Source organism: Loxodonta africana, chromosome 22, assembly GCF_030014295.1.
Source record: "Loxodonta africana isolate mLoxAfr1 chromosome 22, mLoxAfr1.hap2, whole genome shotgun sequence".
NCBI classification, from domain to species: domain Eukaryota; kingdom Metazoa; phylum Chordata; class Mammalia; order Proboscidea; family Elephantidae; genus Loxodonta; species Loxodonta africana.
The window spans coordinates 64,546,943-64,564,793 of NC_087363.1; the positions used below are offsets into that span (position 1 = coordinate 64,546,943).

Here is a 17,851-nt window from a genome sequence, read left to right on the forward strand (position 1 = left end):
AGTGTTATGTTTGAGCCCGTTGTTGCAACCACTGTGTCAATCATCTTGTGAAGAGTCTTCCTCTTTTTGATGACCCTCTACTTTACCAAGCGTGATGTCCTTCTCCAGGGACTGGTCCCTCTTGATAACATGTCCAAAGTACATGAGACAAAGCCTTGCCATCCTCGCTTCCGAGGGGCACTCTGGCTGCGTTTCTTTCAAGACAGACTCGTTCGTTCTTCTGGCAGTCCATGGTATAGTCAATATTCTTCACCAACACCACGATTCGAAGGTGTCAATTCTTCCTTGATTTCCCTTATTCATTGTCCAGCTTTCACATGCATATGAGGTGATTGAAAAATATCATGGCTTGGGTCAGGCGCACCTTAGTCCTCAAAGTGACATCTTTGATTTTCAACACTTTAAAGAGGCCTTTTGCAGCAGATTTGCCCAATGCAATATGTAGTTTGATTTCCTGACTGTTGCTTCCATGGCTGTTGATTGTGGATCCCAGTAAAATGAAATTCTTGACAACTTCAATTTTTTCACCATTTATTATGATGTTGCTTATTGGTCCAGTTGTGAGGATTTTTGTTTTCTTTATGACGAGGCGCAATTCATACTGAAGGCTGTGGTCTTTAACCTTCATCAGTAAGTACTTCAAGTCCTCTTCCTTTTCAGCAGGGTTGTACCATCTGTATATCGCAGGTTGTTAATGAGTCGTCCTCTAATCCTAATGCCCCGTTCTTTTTCATGTAGTCCAGTTTCTCTGATTATTTGCTCAGCATACAGATTGAGTAAGCACAGTAAAAGGTTGCACACCTTTCCTGATTTTAAACCATGCAGTATCCCCTTGCTCTGTTGGAACAACTGCCTCTTGGTCTATGAACAGGTTCCTTATGAGCACAATTAAGTGTTCTAGAATTCCCATTCTTCCAATGTCCATAATTTGTCATGATCCACACAGCTAAATACCTTTGCACAATCAACAAAACACAGGCAAACATCCTTCTGGTATTCTCTGCTTTCAGCCAGGATCCATCTAGACATCAGCAATGATATCCCTCATTCCGTGTCCTCTGAATCAGGCTTGAATTTCTGGCAGTTTCCTGTCTATGTGCTTCTGCAACTGCTTTTGAATGATCTTCAGCAAAATTTTACTTGCTTGTGATTTTAATGATATTGTTCGATAATTTCTGCATTCTGGTGGATCACCTTTATTTGGAATGGGCACAAACACGGATCTCTTCCAGTCTGTTGACCAGGTAGCTGTCTTTCAAATTTCTTGGCATAAATGAGTAAGCACTTCCAGTGCTGCAACCATTTGTTAAACATCTCAATTGGCATTCTATCAATTCCTGGAGTCTTGTTTTCCACCAACGCTGTCAGTGAAGCTTGGGCTTCTTCAGTACCATTGGTTCTTGATCATATGCTACCTCCTAAAATGGTCGAAGGTCGACCAGTTCTTTTTGGTACGGTGATTCTGTGTATTCCTTCTATCTGCTTTCGATGCTTCCTGCATCGTTCAGTATTTTGCCCATAGAATCCTTCAAATTGTAATTCGAGGCTTGAATTTTTTTCAGTTCTTTCAGCTTCTGGTTTTCTAACTCCAGGTCTTTGCACACTTCACTATAATATTTTACTTTGTCTTCTTGAGTTGCCCTTTGAAATCTTCTGTTCAGCCCTTTTACTTCACTTCTTCCATTCCCTTTAGCTACTGTACATAAACACATATATACCTATGTATACATAAGGAAAACGTAAAAAACAAATTGATTATATCATTTACAACGATAGCAAAGAACAACAGGTGTGTGTGTGTGTGTGTGAGCACACACATGTGTATGGAGAGAGAGAGAGAACCAGCGCTAATCACTGCAAAAGAAGGAAGGGAGAAAGGGAGGAAAAAATCTTGTCCTATGACTTCACATAGTTTTTTAAAGCCTACAGGTTAAAGCTGTAGTTGATTCCTAAGGTAAAAAGATTTTGAGTACATGAGAGTTTTTTTCACTTTACATTAAATGCGAGAAATCATAAAAAGGAATTTTGCCATTTGTGATGGAGAGTAAGGTGTAATTAAATTAAATCTGATTGAGACCTCATTCCCATGAGACAAATCAGCTCTAGTTTAATTCTATACATATCACACAAAGGCCACACACAGCATACTACCTATATAAACAAAGGAAGACCACAACCTTTCTGTATAAGATTTGTCCTACTTGTTCCTGTTTAATCAGGCTCAGGGAAAATGAAACACTATATGTTCGTTGAACTGAGGACACTGGAATGGGGATAGTGGGTAAAAGGGTGGTAAGGAGAGAAGGAAGGAGGAGGGGCTGAAAAATGGCCAAAGGAGAGACACAGCCTGAGGAGGAGGCCAGTGAGGGGCCCTGGGAGAGCAAGATGGTCCTCCCATAGGCCTGGGCTACTCAAGACAGAGAGACTCAGGGGCCCAGGCAGTTTCTGGCAGCTCACAGGATGATGGTAGCCTGGGTGCTCTCCTTGGAGGGAGAGGGAGGCATGGAATTTTCCCCCAGTAGCTTCTTCTCCGACCCTTCCTCATCCTGAGGGGGGGAAAAAATAGGAAAACAACAATTCTTAGGGAAAACAAAGAATGGGGAAGGATCCAGCTTCTCAGAACTTGGAAATCAGGAAAATGAAAGAAGGGAGGGAAAGGAAAAGGTAAAAGAAAACGGGAGTCATGCAAAAAGACAAGGTGACCAAGGTAGGGGAGCTGACAAGTAAGTCGGGCAGAAAGGAGGAGTGAGTGGGGAAAAACAGAATAAAAGTGGATAGGAGAGGCCCAGGAAACAGCGATGGGGTTACATTCCCTGATGGTAAAGGGAAGAGCCGAGTACTGGGAAAAAGCTGAAAAAGGTCGAGCATGACTTTAGACCAGGAGTGTTCCTGGCCCCAATGTTTTCCCAGTCCCCAGAGTTTTACCACCCCATTCCACGCCTCTCCAGCAGTGCCTCCCTGACAACTCACCAGGGGCTGGGAGCTTTGGCTGCACAAGCTTCGAAGACCCATGCCCAGGGAAATCAAGGACACAATGGCCTGCAGGACACAGACAGCTAGGAGCAGAGCACGGATTCCTAGGAACAGGTTCTGGAGAAGAAGAAAGGGGAAAAGATACAGTCGGGAGTCCCCTCCTCCAATTCAGCTCTTACCATCACCTCATTAACCTACCCATGTATCCGAGTGTCGAACTAGCTCCTTCCCACCAAGGCAGTTGCAGCATCCAATAACTGAGAAGCTATGTCACCCACCCCATTTGCTTGTCTGCAATGCCACCTTGCCATTCCTATCAAGAGATGGAGGGCCTTTCTCCATTCCCTGAACTCTGGATGTACCTTGTGACAGATTTGACCAGTAAAATACACTGGAAGTGGCACTGTGCCAATTACAGGTGTAACCCTTAACTTCTGTTTCCTACCTCTTAAAATGCTCACAACCGAGACACTCCCTGTTGGAACCTAGTTGCCATGCTGTAAGAAGCCCGAGCCACATGGAGAAGCCACTGTGGGTGCTCTGGTTGGCAGCCCCAGCTGAGCTCCCAGCCAACAGCCAGCATCAAATGCCAGGTACATGAGGGAGCCTTCTTGGTTATCCAACTTAGGTGACCCCTCAGATGACTTCACCCCTATCTGACACCTGACCACAACTCCCTGAGAGAAAGAACCCAGGGGTGAAGTGCCCATCTGAGCCCAGTCAGCCCACAGAACTGGGAGAGATGATAATACACTGTAGTGTAAATTTGGGGTGGTTTGTTATGCAGTGGTAGATAACTGGAATACACCCACAGCAGAAAAGGCAGAAGGGTGGCCCACAGTCTTCTCTCTTAAATGTCTTCCCTTTGTTTTTCACCCCCTTTGATTCAGGGAATCTTCACATCACGAGGGTCTAAGAAATTTCTTGAGCTTAAGTTAAAATCTCCTGAACCAAAAACCTAGGATTAGGTCCAAGCTCTACGAGCTCTCATCTTTGCCCTCCAGTGACCCAGTTCTTCGGGGACAGGGTGCCATGATGGGTCCCTGGAGACAGGACTTGGTTCTCACCACCAGCATCTGCATGTAGGACTTGCACTGATTCTCCCTCCAGTCTGAGTCACTCCTGCTTCGCTGCATCCATCTGTACCCACTGGTTGTGGTGTCAGGGGTGGGGCAATCACACACTGAGCTGATGTAGAAGAAGCCATCAGTTTGCCAGGTTAAGCTATTCACACAAAGGACAACAGCTGCCAGGGCCGTGGCGATGCCAGCCAGGGTGAGCAGACCTGACACGCAGCCCTACAGGAGAGAGGTTCAAGATGCTGACCCTCTATTGATGGCAGAGCCACGGCGTCCCAGCCTCAACCTGTCTCATCTCCCCCAGCTCCTGTCCCAGGAAACTATCCCACCCCTTCATGAAGGATTCCAAGATATTGGGAACCAAATGGCAGGAGACAGGAAAATAGAGGCAGAAAGACGGAGACTCAAAAGGGGAAGATGGACAAGGTTGTGGACAGAAGTCTGCCCAGGACTCACTGAACGTCGACCCTGGTACTTCTCATGGACAGTGGTCCCTGCTCCTGCCACAATAGCCTGGGAAGAGAAGACACCAGAAGAAGGCCGCCAATTTACTCTCCCTCAAATGATCTCCCATCACCCTTCCCCCAGTAACCCAGAACAGCCAACTCGAAGCAAGGTCTGTGGGACAGACAAAGAAACCTAGTGTATGGGCAGAACTCCAAGTACAATGGCCCCTCCCTTTCCAAACTTGCCATAAAGATAAAAAGTGGGGAGTGAGGGGGTTTGTACCCACACCCCAAGGCAGATTCTTCATGATGAAGGCTTCTTTCCCAAACCCCTGGCCCAGATGCAAAGGAACTTTCTCCTTGCCCATAACCTCTAGCCTCTGCACAGCCTCTGCTCACAGCCCCTTCTGTACTTACCACAGCCCCGGCCCAGAAGGCACAGCCTGAGCCACGCAGCTCAGTCCAGGGTCCAAAGCAGAGGAACACCCCAAGAGCACAGCTCACAGCCCCCAGCAGTATCTGGGTCACCTGCAAGACAGGATAATAATCCAGACTCTTCCCATGAGCCTACGCTTTCCAGCTCTGGCTAAGGTGCCTCTTCTTGCCTCATCTGTGGACCTCTCTTCAGCTTCCAGTTCTGAGAAGTTCTGTTTCCTTCACATCCATGAGGCAACACTGATCCGGCTCTCCTCTCACCTCTCTAATGTGCCTGGGTGTTTATCCTTGTTTACTTTTCCCAACTGCCACATTTGGTCATTCCACATGATTCCCACCTTTTCTTCTCATTCTCCCTTGGTAATCCCATCATCCATCCAAACCCTCAGCCTGGCCTCAGTTTCTGGGCCCAACCTCTTTCTGCAATCCAAGCAGGTAATTCTGAGGGCTTCTGTGACTCAAAGCTCCTTTAGGCTCTTCCTTATCTTTCAAGCTGAGAGCACACTCTTTTGGGATGGCCCCAGCCAGTCATAAGCAAGACGGTGGTACAGGGGCCATTTCCACCCAACATGGAGCTCCTCTAATGGGCAGCTCCCCTCTCTGCTCTGGAGCTCTCTGCTGGATGGGCAGAAACCTTGTTTGCACTGCAGTCTATGGTTTCCATTTCCAATTCTGCTTTCTCTTTCTTCATTTCAAAAGTGTTCTACCCCCACAAACCTGACTCAGACTCAGCCCTCTGGATGTCAGTACCTGCATGTTCTGCCATCTTCTCGGGTTCTTCACATCCAAATTCAATATACTAACCCCTGCCTCTCCTGACTTCCATGGTTCCATTCTCCTGGCCAGCCAAGCTCCAAATCTTGGCATGTTCTCATGCTCCTCTTTTCCCTCATGCCCAAGTTTCCTTGTCATTTCTGCTGTTACCATACAAGTGCAAGTTCTGGATACTTCTCAACTGGACCTCTCTATGAGGCAGCCTAGAGCCCAGATTCCTCCTCAGAATAGACCCACAGCCATCCCACCACTGACACTGACTCAGGACAGACACCTACCCTTGACTTCTTGGCCCTCGACAATGTGGCCCTGGTCTGCATTCCAGCCTCATTCACATTCTCCACATGTCGGCTCTAGGATCACAGAGCTGGCCCTGTGCTTTCTGGCTTCTTGGCCTTTGATCCTGCCATCCTCTTAACCTGGAGCTCCTTTTCTTCAATCTTCCACCTCTCTCCATCCAAACCCACTCCTCCATTCAGGTGTCAGCTCCTCCTGGAGGTTGCCTCGTGTGTCGTGTGTGTGTGTTATCTGTGTTGTTTCTTGTGTCAACTAGTCTACCTTTAATTCTAGTCATTTGTGTGGCTGCTGATCCTTTCTGATGAGGAGTCAGCACCTTAGGTCATAACCTAGGGAATCTCACTGTAGTTTTCCCTGAAGCGCTAGCGTGTTGCCTTGCACACCACAGGCCCTCAGCTCAAGTGTGTTCAATCAGACTAAATAACAGCTTTCAGAGGCTCTCCTACCCATCATCCCACCTCTGGCCTGACTGCTTCTTTGCACAAAAGCAGAGGATGATAGTTCCTTCTCATCCAAATCTCTGGGGAAGACTTCCAAAGCTGCCTTCTTTTCCCAACTATACTGTCTCACAAACTATGTGGTCAGGGGAGGTCCTTAATCCTCTCTGGAACAATACGGTATTGAGTAGTGAGTTCTTACATCCCCTTCGTGGGGATTCAACCCATGTTCCTTGTTTGCATCCTCTGTATCACCTTGCTCACTCTCCTCTCCAGCCCATGCTTACCCCTAGTGCCAGCTGTCCGTGGCTCATCCTCGCCTTGGGAGGGGCAGTGCCCCAAGGATGAGACACACAGGACACCAGGGAACCCATAGCCTTTAGAAGCTGGGCCAAAGCTGATTCCTGATGGATATGGATGTTGATGTGGGTGGGCTGGCATAGCGTAGAGGCCACATCGATGCCATTCACGGTCAGCATGTTTGGAGTTATTCTGCCTGCCAAGGAGAAGCGGTACAGAAGTGAAGGCTGGGAACTAGGAGACAGATGGTCAGTAAGAAGGGGGACATCACATAGGTGAGGGGAGAGAAAATAGTCTCCTCATCAAGATACAAAGGATTTTCCCAGTGCAGGTATCAGCATCACAGTGACCTTCATCTGGGGTGCAAATCAGAGTCCTCTCTAGAGTTTTTTCACCATGTATTTTCTTGGGCCCCTTCCCGATGTGATCTGATACAGTTTGTTGAGGGCCAAGGGTAGAACCAAAGAAAAGAATGCGAACTACTGTAATGACTTAGTCTATGTATGTGTGTGTATGTATGTATATATACACACACTCACATACATATACACATATAAATGTATATATACGTACTATATATGTATATATATGTACACACATGTATGTGTATATATACACACATATATATTTATATATATACACAAACATATATATGTATACAAAATGCTCTTTAGAAGCAAGGATGGTGAGACTACATCTCACATACTTTGGACTTATTATCAGAAGGGATCAGTCCCTGGAGAAAGACATCATGCTTGGTAAAGTAGAGGGTCAGCAATAAGAGGAAGATCCTCAACGAGATGGATTGACAAAGTGGCTGCTACAATGAGCACAAGCATAACAACTATTGTGAGGATAGCGGAGGAGAGGGCAGTGTTTCTTTCTGTTTTACATAGGGTTGCTATGACTCAGAATTGACTCGATGGCACCTAACAACAACAATAATGACATACACACGTACACACACACACACACACACACACACACAGAGTAGTCCCCAACTTACAATGGGGTTCTCTTCAGACGACTCCATCTTAAGTCTGTCCTGAGTTAAGTTGAATATCTCATTTTTTTTAAATGTTCTTTATTATGACCTTTTATTATTAGCATCTTTATAAATCCAATCTTTATTTGTCTTTGGGGGAATGGAAATATTACATATAAACACCTTTGAGGAACATCTGAGAAAGATAACATCAGCAAATTATGAGCTGCAACACTGTATGTAGGACAAATATGCACTGTCTTACGTGTGGTAACTTAAACACGTCGTAAGTCGGGGACTACCTATGTGTATGTGTGTGTGTATACATATGTACGTACTTACACACACATATATATACATATACACATATACTTGTATATATATATTTACAGATAATATTTCACACAGTTAAAGGATTCAAAAGATACAAAATCAAAAGGTATACATTTAAAACCCTCTCTCCGATCTTTTTCTCCCAGCCACCCGGTTGCCTTCCAGATGGAAACTAATATTATCAGTTTCTTCTATAGCCTACCGATGATATTTTTCCATATAAAAGAAAAACATATTCTTTCTGCCCCATTTCCACAAATGGCAGGACACTCTGCACTGCTCTACACAATGCTGTGTTCACATAAGCATATGTTTTGAAAATAATCCTGAATCACCCCATCAAAAGCTTCCACTGCATGAATGCATCACCATTTATCGAGGCAGTCCCCCACTGACAGGCATTTAGGTTATTTCCAACGCCTATCACGACAGCGTGGGCTTGCACGTTGGGGATTTTAGTAGATAATCTACACCGCAGGAGCAAAGTCCCAGTGTGCCTGCTGTCCCCTCGCCCCCGCCCCCATAGCCAGCAGAGTGTGTTAACAAGCTCTTTACCTTTTTCAATTTTATATGGGGAAAATTACATCCCATTGTAGTTTTTAATCAATTTTATGCAATAAAATGCCCCGTTTAAATGTGTACATTTTGACTTCACTTACTGCATTTTTCTACAATCAAAGTTTTCTATCTTTTTTATGCTTTCTGGGTTTTATAACTTCCTTAAAAAGGACTTCCTCACTTCAGGATTATAAAATAATTTTTCCATGTTTTCTTCTAAGTGTTTTATGCTTTCGGTTTTCACATTTAAATGCTGATCCATCTGGAATTTACTTGAAGTAAGTTGGAAGTCACGGATCCAAGTTTTATTTTCTTCAGCTGATTGATTACCGTCTTGTCCCAACACCATTTGTGGAGTAAGTCCTCTTCTACTGATCTAAAACGTACCTCGAGGAAAAACTCAGTTCCCATAGGAACTGGGCCTTTCTAGTCTCCGGATTTTGTCCAGTAGTGTGTTGGACGAGTCACGTACGCCACATATGTCACAACTGTAAGTAAAAGGGTTTATTATCTACTTGGGTGGCTTTGTGGCCCCTTACGTCATTTTCCCTTCAGGACTGTCACGGCCATTTTTGTTAGTTTACCTCTTATACACTTCAGAATCAGCTTGCCTAGAACCAAAAGTAACCCTCCACAGACAATTCTAATGGGCCTCCCATTAAGTCGAATATTATTAATGAATACCAATCCCCAAATCACCAGCAGCAACACTAACCCTCAGTCCTTGAGTTTGTACTCTACTCACTTTTGAGGCAGTCTCACTCCTTCACCTCCTGACCTCCTTTGTGTTAGAAAGGGCAGGTGTTTGACAGTTTTGCAAATGAACACAGGACACTCAAACCTGTTCACAAACATGCAAGAGGAAGTTCAGGCCCAGATTCAAGCCAGGTGTCCTGTCAGGGCCCAGGGACCAGCATGAAGTTAGCAGCCTGGGCTTTAATACCTCTGAGCCCCTGGATACCACCACTTCCCCCAACCCTGTCCAGTCTCCCCATTGGCCTCCTCTGCTCTTCCTCTGGCCTCAGCGGATCTGAACCCTGGCCCTGCTGCCCTGAACACTTCTCCCCGGAGCTGGTGACAGAGGGTGGTACCCACTCTGCCCTGTGCCTCCACCCTAGCCCTGCTCCCCAGCAGAGCTCCACTCTTAAAGCTCGCTAAGCACCAACTGCCTGAACCCCCACACCATCCAGAATTAGGGGAGGCATTAGGAGGATGGAGGAAAGAGCAGCCGGAGCTGACCAGGCCCAGCCCTCTCCCCCTTCCTGCCCAGCCATTTTCCCGGTGGAGTCGCATCCTCTCTCTCATGAGTCCCTCCCTCCAAGGAAGTCCTGAGGGGAACCTGGGGGGTAGGGTGAGGGCTTTGGGGGCTGGCCTTGAGACTCCCCTGGGAGGGAGTCCTGTACAAGAGAATCTCCCGGGAAAAAGGGGCCAGCTGGGCTGTGGGGGCCCTGCCTCACCTGCTTTCTTCTGGGCCCCCAGCGACAGAGTACACAGAGGGAGAGCAGGAAGGAGCCTGCACTGGAGCTGAACCCAGACGAGGGAGGAGGAAGCTGGCTGAGAGTCAGAAGTGGAGGAGGGAGATGGGGGGCTGGGTCTCAGCATCACAGTTTCCCAGCAAACAGCTTAGGCCAAAGGGCCCATCTAGGGATTTTCGGTCTTATATAGATAACCCGGCTGGCAGGAGAAGGCAGAGAGACCTGTGTAAGAACACACACACACACTCACATCCATTCAGATAACACACCCACTCAGGCAACACACCCTCACATCCACCAGACAACCCACCCTCACACCCACCAGACAACCCACCCACACACCCACTCAGGCAACATACCCTCACACCCACTTTGACAAAACACACTCACACCCACTCTGACACCACACATTCATACCCACTCAGACAGCACACCCTCACATCCACTCTGACAACACATTCACACCCGCTCTGACAACACACACTCATACCCACTCAGACAGAACACACACACACACTGACAACACACACCTACTCAGACAACACACACTCACACCCACTCAGACACCCTCACACCCACCCTGACAACACACACTCCCACTCACCATGACAACACACGCTCCCATCCACTCTGACAACACACACTCATACCCACTCAGACAGCACACACACATTTCCCTCATTCAGTCAGCACAAACACACACACATTCAGACTACGCACACTCACACCCATTCATACAGCACACACACAGACTCAGACATCACACACTTTTACACCCATTCAGACAGCGCACACACACTTAAACCCATTGAGACAACACACACACACATTTATACCCATTCGGAGAACACACATGCACACCCATTCAGGCAGCACACACACACACTTCCACCCATTCAGACAACACACACACTCACAAGCACAGGCATATACAGCTGTTCTGAAAACACTGATCCCTGTGGGAGTAGAGGAGAGGACAGCCTCACAGTATGTCCTAGAGTTACTCAGCTCTGTGTCCCCAAGGCCACTCACCCTCACCCTCACTCTCTCCAGCTCACCAGAGCTGATCGAGCCACTAAAAAGAAAGAAAGAGAAAAAGCCCATTGTCATGGAGCCACAACCCTATAGGACAGAGAAGAGCTGTCCCATAGGGTTTCCTTGGAACAGCTGGTGGATTCAAACTGCCGACCTCTTGCCTAGCAGCTGAGTTCTTAACCACTGTGCCACCAGGGCCCCACTGATCCACTAGCGATTGGAAAACCCCAGAGAGGCCCCTTTGCCCCTGCCATCTGCTGGGAAATTGTAACGCTAAAGTTTATTATTCCCCTCCCTCCTGCTTCCCTTCCTGAATCTCAGCCAACTTCTCCTTCTGTCTGGTTCCAGCGCAGGCTCCTAGCATCCCTAGCTCCATGCACTGTGCACCAGGGTCCAGAGGAGAACAGGTAAAGCAGGGCTCCCCAGCCCAGTTGGCTCCTTTCCTGGGAGACTTTCTAGCACAGGACTCCCTCCAGAGGAGTCTCCAAGACTAGCCCTCAAAGCCCCCACCCTGCCTCACAGGCCCTCTCTACCCCCAGCTTCCCTCAGACCTTCCCTGGGAGGAAGGGACCACCAGACAGAGGGTGTGACTCCAGGGAGGTGGCAGGAGAGGAGGTAAGAGGTCCTGTTTGATGCCAAGATGGCCTGGCCTTTATCTCCACCCCCAACTAAGGTCTTGGTTACCGGGGGCAGGAGAGCGGTTTGGAAGGACAGGTAGGTGCTGAGTAGCCCTTGGTGAAGAGGGAGGCTGAGGAGGGCCCTGGAGCCCCCCTGTGGGGTAGCTGCTACAATAGAAGACTCATCAGGCATCAGGGACATGGGGGTCTGTCCTCCAACCTGAGGGCTCCCAAGGAGGGAGGCAGAGAGGAGGGCCTTGGGCGGGCAGTGGTCATACACCCTCTATGCTAGTAGAGGGGCGAGGCGGCTAGGAGCATGGAGCACTGGCTGGACCAGACCCCCAAGGCTGTGGAGGGTGGATGTGGAGGACCACAGCAGATGGGGCAATGGGGAAGGTGCAGCAGGTTTAGAGACAGGCTACCCCCATACTGACACCCTTGAGAGAGAGGAGGTTGCAGCTTGGTGACCAGGGCCCACTGCAATGTCTCAGCGCCCCCCCCCCCACTGCCTGTCCTCCCAATGCCAAAAAAATCTTTGAAAATGTAAACTGTTTTGTGCCACCTTGTCCTCACTGATGCTCCTTCCTCCTCTCAGACAGCATGTCCACTTGTGCAGGGACTGCAGAGGGCGGTAAGCTGGCCCCTGTGGTACCCGAGCCCACCCACATCGACGTGCACATCCACCAGGAGTCTGCTCTGGCCAAGCTCCTGCAGGCCACGGGCTTCCAGCTGCAGTCCTGGGCCCAGCCCAAGGGCACCGCCTCCCAGGCCCCAGGTAGCAGCCGGCTGCTGGTGGCATCCTGGGTGAGTACGGCCAGCTTCCATGTGGTACTTTCGTGCCGATTAGCAGCACATCGACTCTCTGTTCTGGCTTTTTCTCACTTGTTGACCTTCTCAATCAAAGCTGTAAGCCAAAGTGATGTGGGGGTGGGGCAGTGTCCTTTCACAGCCCCACTGGGTGCAGCCCCGTACCCTCCCTCCACCAGGCTCAGGGTGGGCTGGCACGCATTGGCACACGTGCTTGTCTGGGGGTTTTAACCATTAATGCCCCGAGTGTAAGGACCTCAAGCTGCCCTGAGATTTGGGGCAGAGGCTGACCCTGCACCCACACACTCTGGGAACTGGCTCTCTCTCTTTCAGGTGGCGCAGATCGTGCTGGGCGTCTTGAGTGGAGTCCTGGGAGGATTTCTCTACATCTTCGAACCCTCCTACCTGGTGGGCTCAGGGGCTGCCATCTGGACAGCGGCAGTGGTGAGTGGAGCAGGAAGGAAGGCTGACGGGGGCTGGAGGAGGGGCAGGTGAGGACCTATCAGAGGCAGTAAAGACGCTGCTGTCATTCCCATCACCTTCATCACCATCCCCATCAACACTGTGTTGTGGAATGTTAGCGATCACAAAGACCTGACGTCATTAGGCCCATCCCCCTCTCTGCAGATGAGAAATAGCCCGGGACGGGGGTGAAGCCTTGTCCAGCTGGCAGCCAGCCCTCCGATCCCACCCCGTGCTTTCCCGCCACATTGCCGCCCCCACCGTCCACAGCTAACACCACCTCATCTCCCGCCTTTCCCGGGAGACAATTTTGCCGCATGGGGGGTCTCCAGAACCAGCTCCTGCAGCTCCCACCCTGGCTCACAGGCCCGTTTCACCTGAGATTCCCTCCGACCTTGCCTGGGAGGAAGGGACCACCAGACAGAGGGTGTGACCCAGGAAGTGGCAGGAGAGGAGGCAAGGGGTCCTGTTTGATCCCAAGTGGACTGGCTTTTGCCTCTACTTCTCAGGCCTTCATTACAGGGGCGGGAGAGCAGCCCTGACAGACAGGTGGGTGCTGAGTAGCCCTTGGTGGGGGAAGGTAGTCTCTGGGGACCTGGCTGCTACATCCAGGTGGTCTTGTTCCATCCACAAGACCCCCACCCTTGAACTTACAGAAAACATGATGCTACTTGAAAGCAAGATGGTGTGAGGTGGCAGTGACCACATGCACGGTTAGATGTCACCGCAGCAGTGTCCTGCAGCCTTGGGAGCTCACCCAGGCCCCATGCTAGGGAGGGGTCTGCTGGGCAGCTAGCTGTTAGGGCAGTCACAGAGGGAAGAGAAGGGGCATGAGGGATGTTGCCCTTCCTGCGCTCACCCTGTGTTCCCGCTTCAATTTCTCCCCAGGCTGTGCTGGCTGGAGCTGCTGCCTTCCTTCGTGAGAAACGGGGTGGCGTCTGCTGGGTGAGTTCAGGAAGGCCCTCAGGCTGGGGTCACCCCAAGCCGCCTGCCCCGTCATGCCTGCTCCACATGGCCCAGCCTCCACCTCCCCAGGCTGGGCTCTAGAAGAGACTGTGAACTTGCCACCACGGCTTCCGTCTCTCCCCACAGGGCTTTCTGAGGACCCTGCTTGCGCTGACAGCTTTTTCCACCGCTGTTGCTGCCATTAAAATTGGGGCTGATGGCTTCTACTGGAGCCACTTCTACAATGGGGCCTATGTCTGTGACACTTCCTCCCGGCGGAGCTGGCCTACCCCACCGCCCAGCACACTGAGTCCCGAGGAAGCCAGAAGGCAGCACCTGTGTGTCTCCTACATGGACATGCTGAGGGTGAGTGGGCCGGAGGGGGCTCTCCACCAACGATGTTTGCTACCCACTCAGCACCTGGTTGGGTGGCTGGGACCAGAGACGCAGCATGAACAGGAACAGTTCCTGCTGCTGGGGCCTTACAGACCAGCGGGAAAGACACACCTTAAGATACTAATAAACGCTGCAAGCGTTCAAAGGCTGGGAAGAAGTTTTTTTTAAGAAGAAGTGCTCATGTGGAATTCCTGCTCCCCTGGATCCTCACAGGTCCTGGAGGTTGTCAGAGAGCCCGGTCACAGCCAGCCCGGCGCTGACAAATGGGGGTGGTACAGGGCCGTGTTGACCCCACTAGGGCTCCCATCCTAGCTCTCCCCAGAAGCTACAGATGTGGGACTAAGGGGTGGAGCCTGCATGTGTCCGTGTGGAGCAAGGACAGAGCAGGGATGGCAACAGGCGCTCTATGCCCATGGCTTTGTCCTCTGTCCCCAGGCCCTGTTCACAGGCCTCAAGGCCATGCTCCTGAGTGTCTGGGTTCTGCTGCTGGTGGCATCTCTAGCCCCTCTGGCTACCTTGGCCTCTCTGTGTCTGTGCTGCTGCAGAAGACTCCTACCTGAGGAGGTAAGTGCAGAAAGTGTGTCTGTGTGTGTTTGGGGTGGTATGGCTGTCCAGAGGGCACAGGAGTTGTGAATGAAAGGATGGAAAGGGCCTGGTATAGTGAGTCTCACCTGGCACTGTGCCTTCCCCAGCAGTGGCCCAGCCCGGAGAGATCCTGCCTTGCACCAGGTGGCCCTGGAAAGTGCAGATCCCTGCCAGGGCTTTGGGGCAGTCCACATCAGGTGCCATGAGGCTGATGGGCTCTGGCTGGCTCCAGAGCCAAGCCGCCCTGAGGGAGAGGAATTGCCCTTTCCCTCCCCATCAGAGTCATCTCGCCACTCTCCCCCTTAGGAAAGGGAGCAGAAAGAACTGCTGGGGATGGAATGCAGCCCTGCTTGTGCCTGAGCACTGGTCCCTGCATCTGACCCAACCGTTATCCTTCCCCCACACCCAGCCACCATCCTGACTCCAGCCCTTTTCTTAACCACCTTCACCATCCTGCTGGCTGGCTTTGTATCCCCTCTTGAGCAGTAATTGGATAATAAACTCTCTCATGGTCTTGTTCCCAGTTTCTTGCTTGGTTATTCCAGGGAAGTTCCCTTGGCTGGGGGATGCATTGGGGAATGAGCCAACAGCAAACCTAAGATGTGCCTTCCATGGCTCCCCAACTCCTACCTGGGTCCTTAAGCTGCCGGCCCTGAAACTAGGTTCACTTTGAGGCTGACCCTGGGATTGTAGATCTAAATGCCCAGGCCCCAAGGTCAGAGAGACCTGAGCCAGTGAGCCCCACTCTCTGCCATTTGTGTTTTACAGGGAGAATGCTTGGCAACTGAGAATTAGATTTGTTATTTTGTTGGAGGTACTAGGAAATAGATAACATACCACCAAGATGAAATCACTTTAGGGGTCACCATGAGTTGCCATGAGTCGGAGCTGGCTCAACAGCAACTAACAATGGCACGAATAAGAAAACATTAAAAAGATCAGGCATATTTTTTAAATTCCAAAGAGAACTTCTATAAGTGAAAATTATAGTAATTAGAATAAAAACCTCAATAAAGAGACTAGACACAGCTGCAGAGAAAGGTAGTAAACGAGAAAATAGATCTGAAGACATCGACTGGAACACAGTTCAGACAGTAAAAGGAGATGGAAAATAGAGAGGTAAGTTGGAGAAGGTCTCGGATATATCTAGACAGAACTCAAAGAAGAAATAGAGAGAACAAGAGAAAAGTGATATTCAAAGACCTTACTAATGGCTGAGAAGTTTTATGAATTAATAAAACACAAGAATTCTCAGAGACAAGAAGCACAACAAAAACAAAGCAGGCTAAATAAAAAGAAATCCTCATCTAAACAAATCAAAGTAAAACTTCAGATAACAAAGAGAATCTCTTACAAGCAGTGGAATGACATTAACTAAAAAAATGACAATATTATATCACTCCCCTCCTGGCAAGGAATGATTAGAGTTAACGAGTTATAATGTGATCATTAATGTTGTGTGTCAACTTGGCTGGGCCATGATTCTCAGTGGTTTGAGAGTTATGATGTAATTTGGCAGTCGAATGATGATGTCATCACTTCCATGATGAGATTTGATGTATTGTGATCACCTCCATGATGGGATCTGCTTTGAGCAGCCAGTCAGTTGAAAGGGAGTTTCCTTGGGGCATGGCCTGCATAGAATATAAGTGGACATTCTGGCAAGGCTTGTGGGCTTTTACTCACTCTGGATCTTGCATCTGGCTCCTGTTCCCCTGACCTCCAGTTCTTGGGACTTGAGCTAGCAGCTTACATTCAGTCTTGCCTGCCAATCTTGGGATTCGTCAGCCTTCCCAGGCTGTGAGCAAGAGCCCTGCTGTCTGACCTGCTGATCTTGGGTTCACCACGCCCTGTGGCTATGTGAATCAAGAGAAACCTCCAGCCTGACCCACTATCTCGGGACGTTCCAGCCTCTATAACCACATGAGCCATTTCCTTGATATAAATCTCTCTATATATATTTATACACTTTACTGGTTTTGCTTCTCTATGTATTTATACACTTTACTCGTTTTGCTTCTCTAGAGAACCTAGCCTAAGATATATAAGATCATTGTATTGTTTGAAAAAAGGAGTAAAGATGATTAAATTTAGACTTTCATTCATTCCTGTATTTATTCAACTAACAATTTAAATATTTAGACTGAAAAAACCAACCAACCAAACAAACCCATTGCTGTCCAGTTGACTTATAGTGACCCTATAGAACAGAGCAGAACTTCCCCATAGGGTTTCTAAGGAGTGAGTGGTGGAATCAAACCACCTACTTTTTTGATTAACAGCTGAACACATAGCCACTGCACCATCAGGGCTTAATTTAAATATTTAGGCTAAATGTTTTATTAAAAATTCAAAGGTAGTAACTAAAAGAATAGAAATACAATTTCATTGTGGGGACAAATGTGAAATTAGAAAAAATTCAATCAATGCAAAAGAAGAGGAGATAAAAAGAAACATTTAAAAACTGAAACAAATAGAAAGCAAAAAAATTAGATGATGACTATACATTAAATTATATTAGTAATATAATTCTAATTATATGCCCAAGTGCAAATCTCAGCACTCCACTTATTGGCTACTTGACCTTGGATCAGTTACATAAACTTCCTGAGAAACAGATTGTTCCTTTGTAAAATAGATTGAAAGATAAAAAAATATTGTCTAAAAATTGGCAACCTTGCAAAGGAATCAGCTAAACAATGTGATTACTGATGACAAAAATTGGGGAGAACAAAAGGTACTAACCAATCCCCAAGTCCTCTCTCTGCCTTACATCAAAGGAACTAGAACACAGTCCCCAAAAGGAGATAGTAAACGCATTAACCAAATCTGTTGCCGTCAAGTCAATCCCAACTCAGAGCAACCCTATAGGACACAGTAGAACTGCACCGTAGGGTTTCCAAGGAGTGCCT

At 48.6% G+C, this 17,851-nt stretch overlaps 2 protein-coding genes across 2 annotated transcripts; one reads left to right on the forward strand and one right to left on the reverse strand.

Moving 5' to 3' along the window:
- Positions 1-1,864: 1,864 nt before the first annotated feature.
- On the reverse strand, positions 1,865-9,865 carry TMEM176B (transmembrane protein 176B). Its single transcript, XM_064275033.1, has 7 exons — positions 9,363-9,865; positions 6,729-6,937; positions 4,916-5,026; positions 4,509-4,565; positions 4,041-4,271; positions 2,971-3,090; positions 1,865-2,546 (listed from the first exon to the last, which is right to left on the reverse strand). The coding sequence occupies exons 2-7, from the start codon at positions 6,918-6,920 to the stop codon at positions 2,454-2,456; spliced, it is 804 nt and encodes a 267-aa protein (XP_064131103.1). The 5' UTR covers positions 6,921-6,937; positions 9,363-9,865; the 3' UTR covers positions 1,865-2,453.
- A 1,793-nt stretch (positions 9,866-11,658) lies between these two features.
- Positions 11,659-15,413, forward strand: TMEM176A (transmembrane protein 176A). Its single transcript, XM_003410006.4, has 7 exons — positions 11,659-11,742; positions 12,340-12,548; positions 12,885-12,995; positions 13,902-13,958; positions 14,106-14,324; positions 14,790-14,918; positions 15,246-15,413. The coding sequence occupies exons 2-7, from the start codon at positions 12,345-12,347 to the stop codon at positions 15,297-15,299; spliced, it is 774 nt and encodes a 257-aa protein (XP_003410054.1). The 5' UTR covers positions 11,659-11,742; positions 12,340-12,344; the 3' UTR covers positions 15,300-15,413.
- The last annotated feature ends 2,438 nt before the right edge of the window (positions 15,414-17,851 follow it).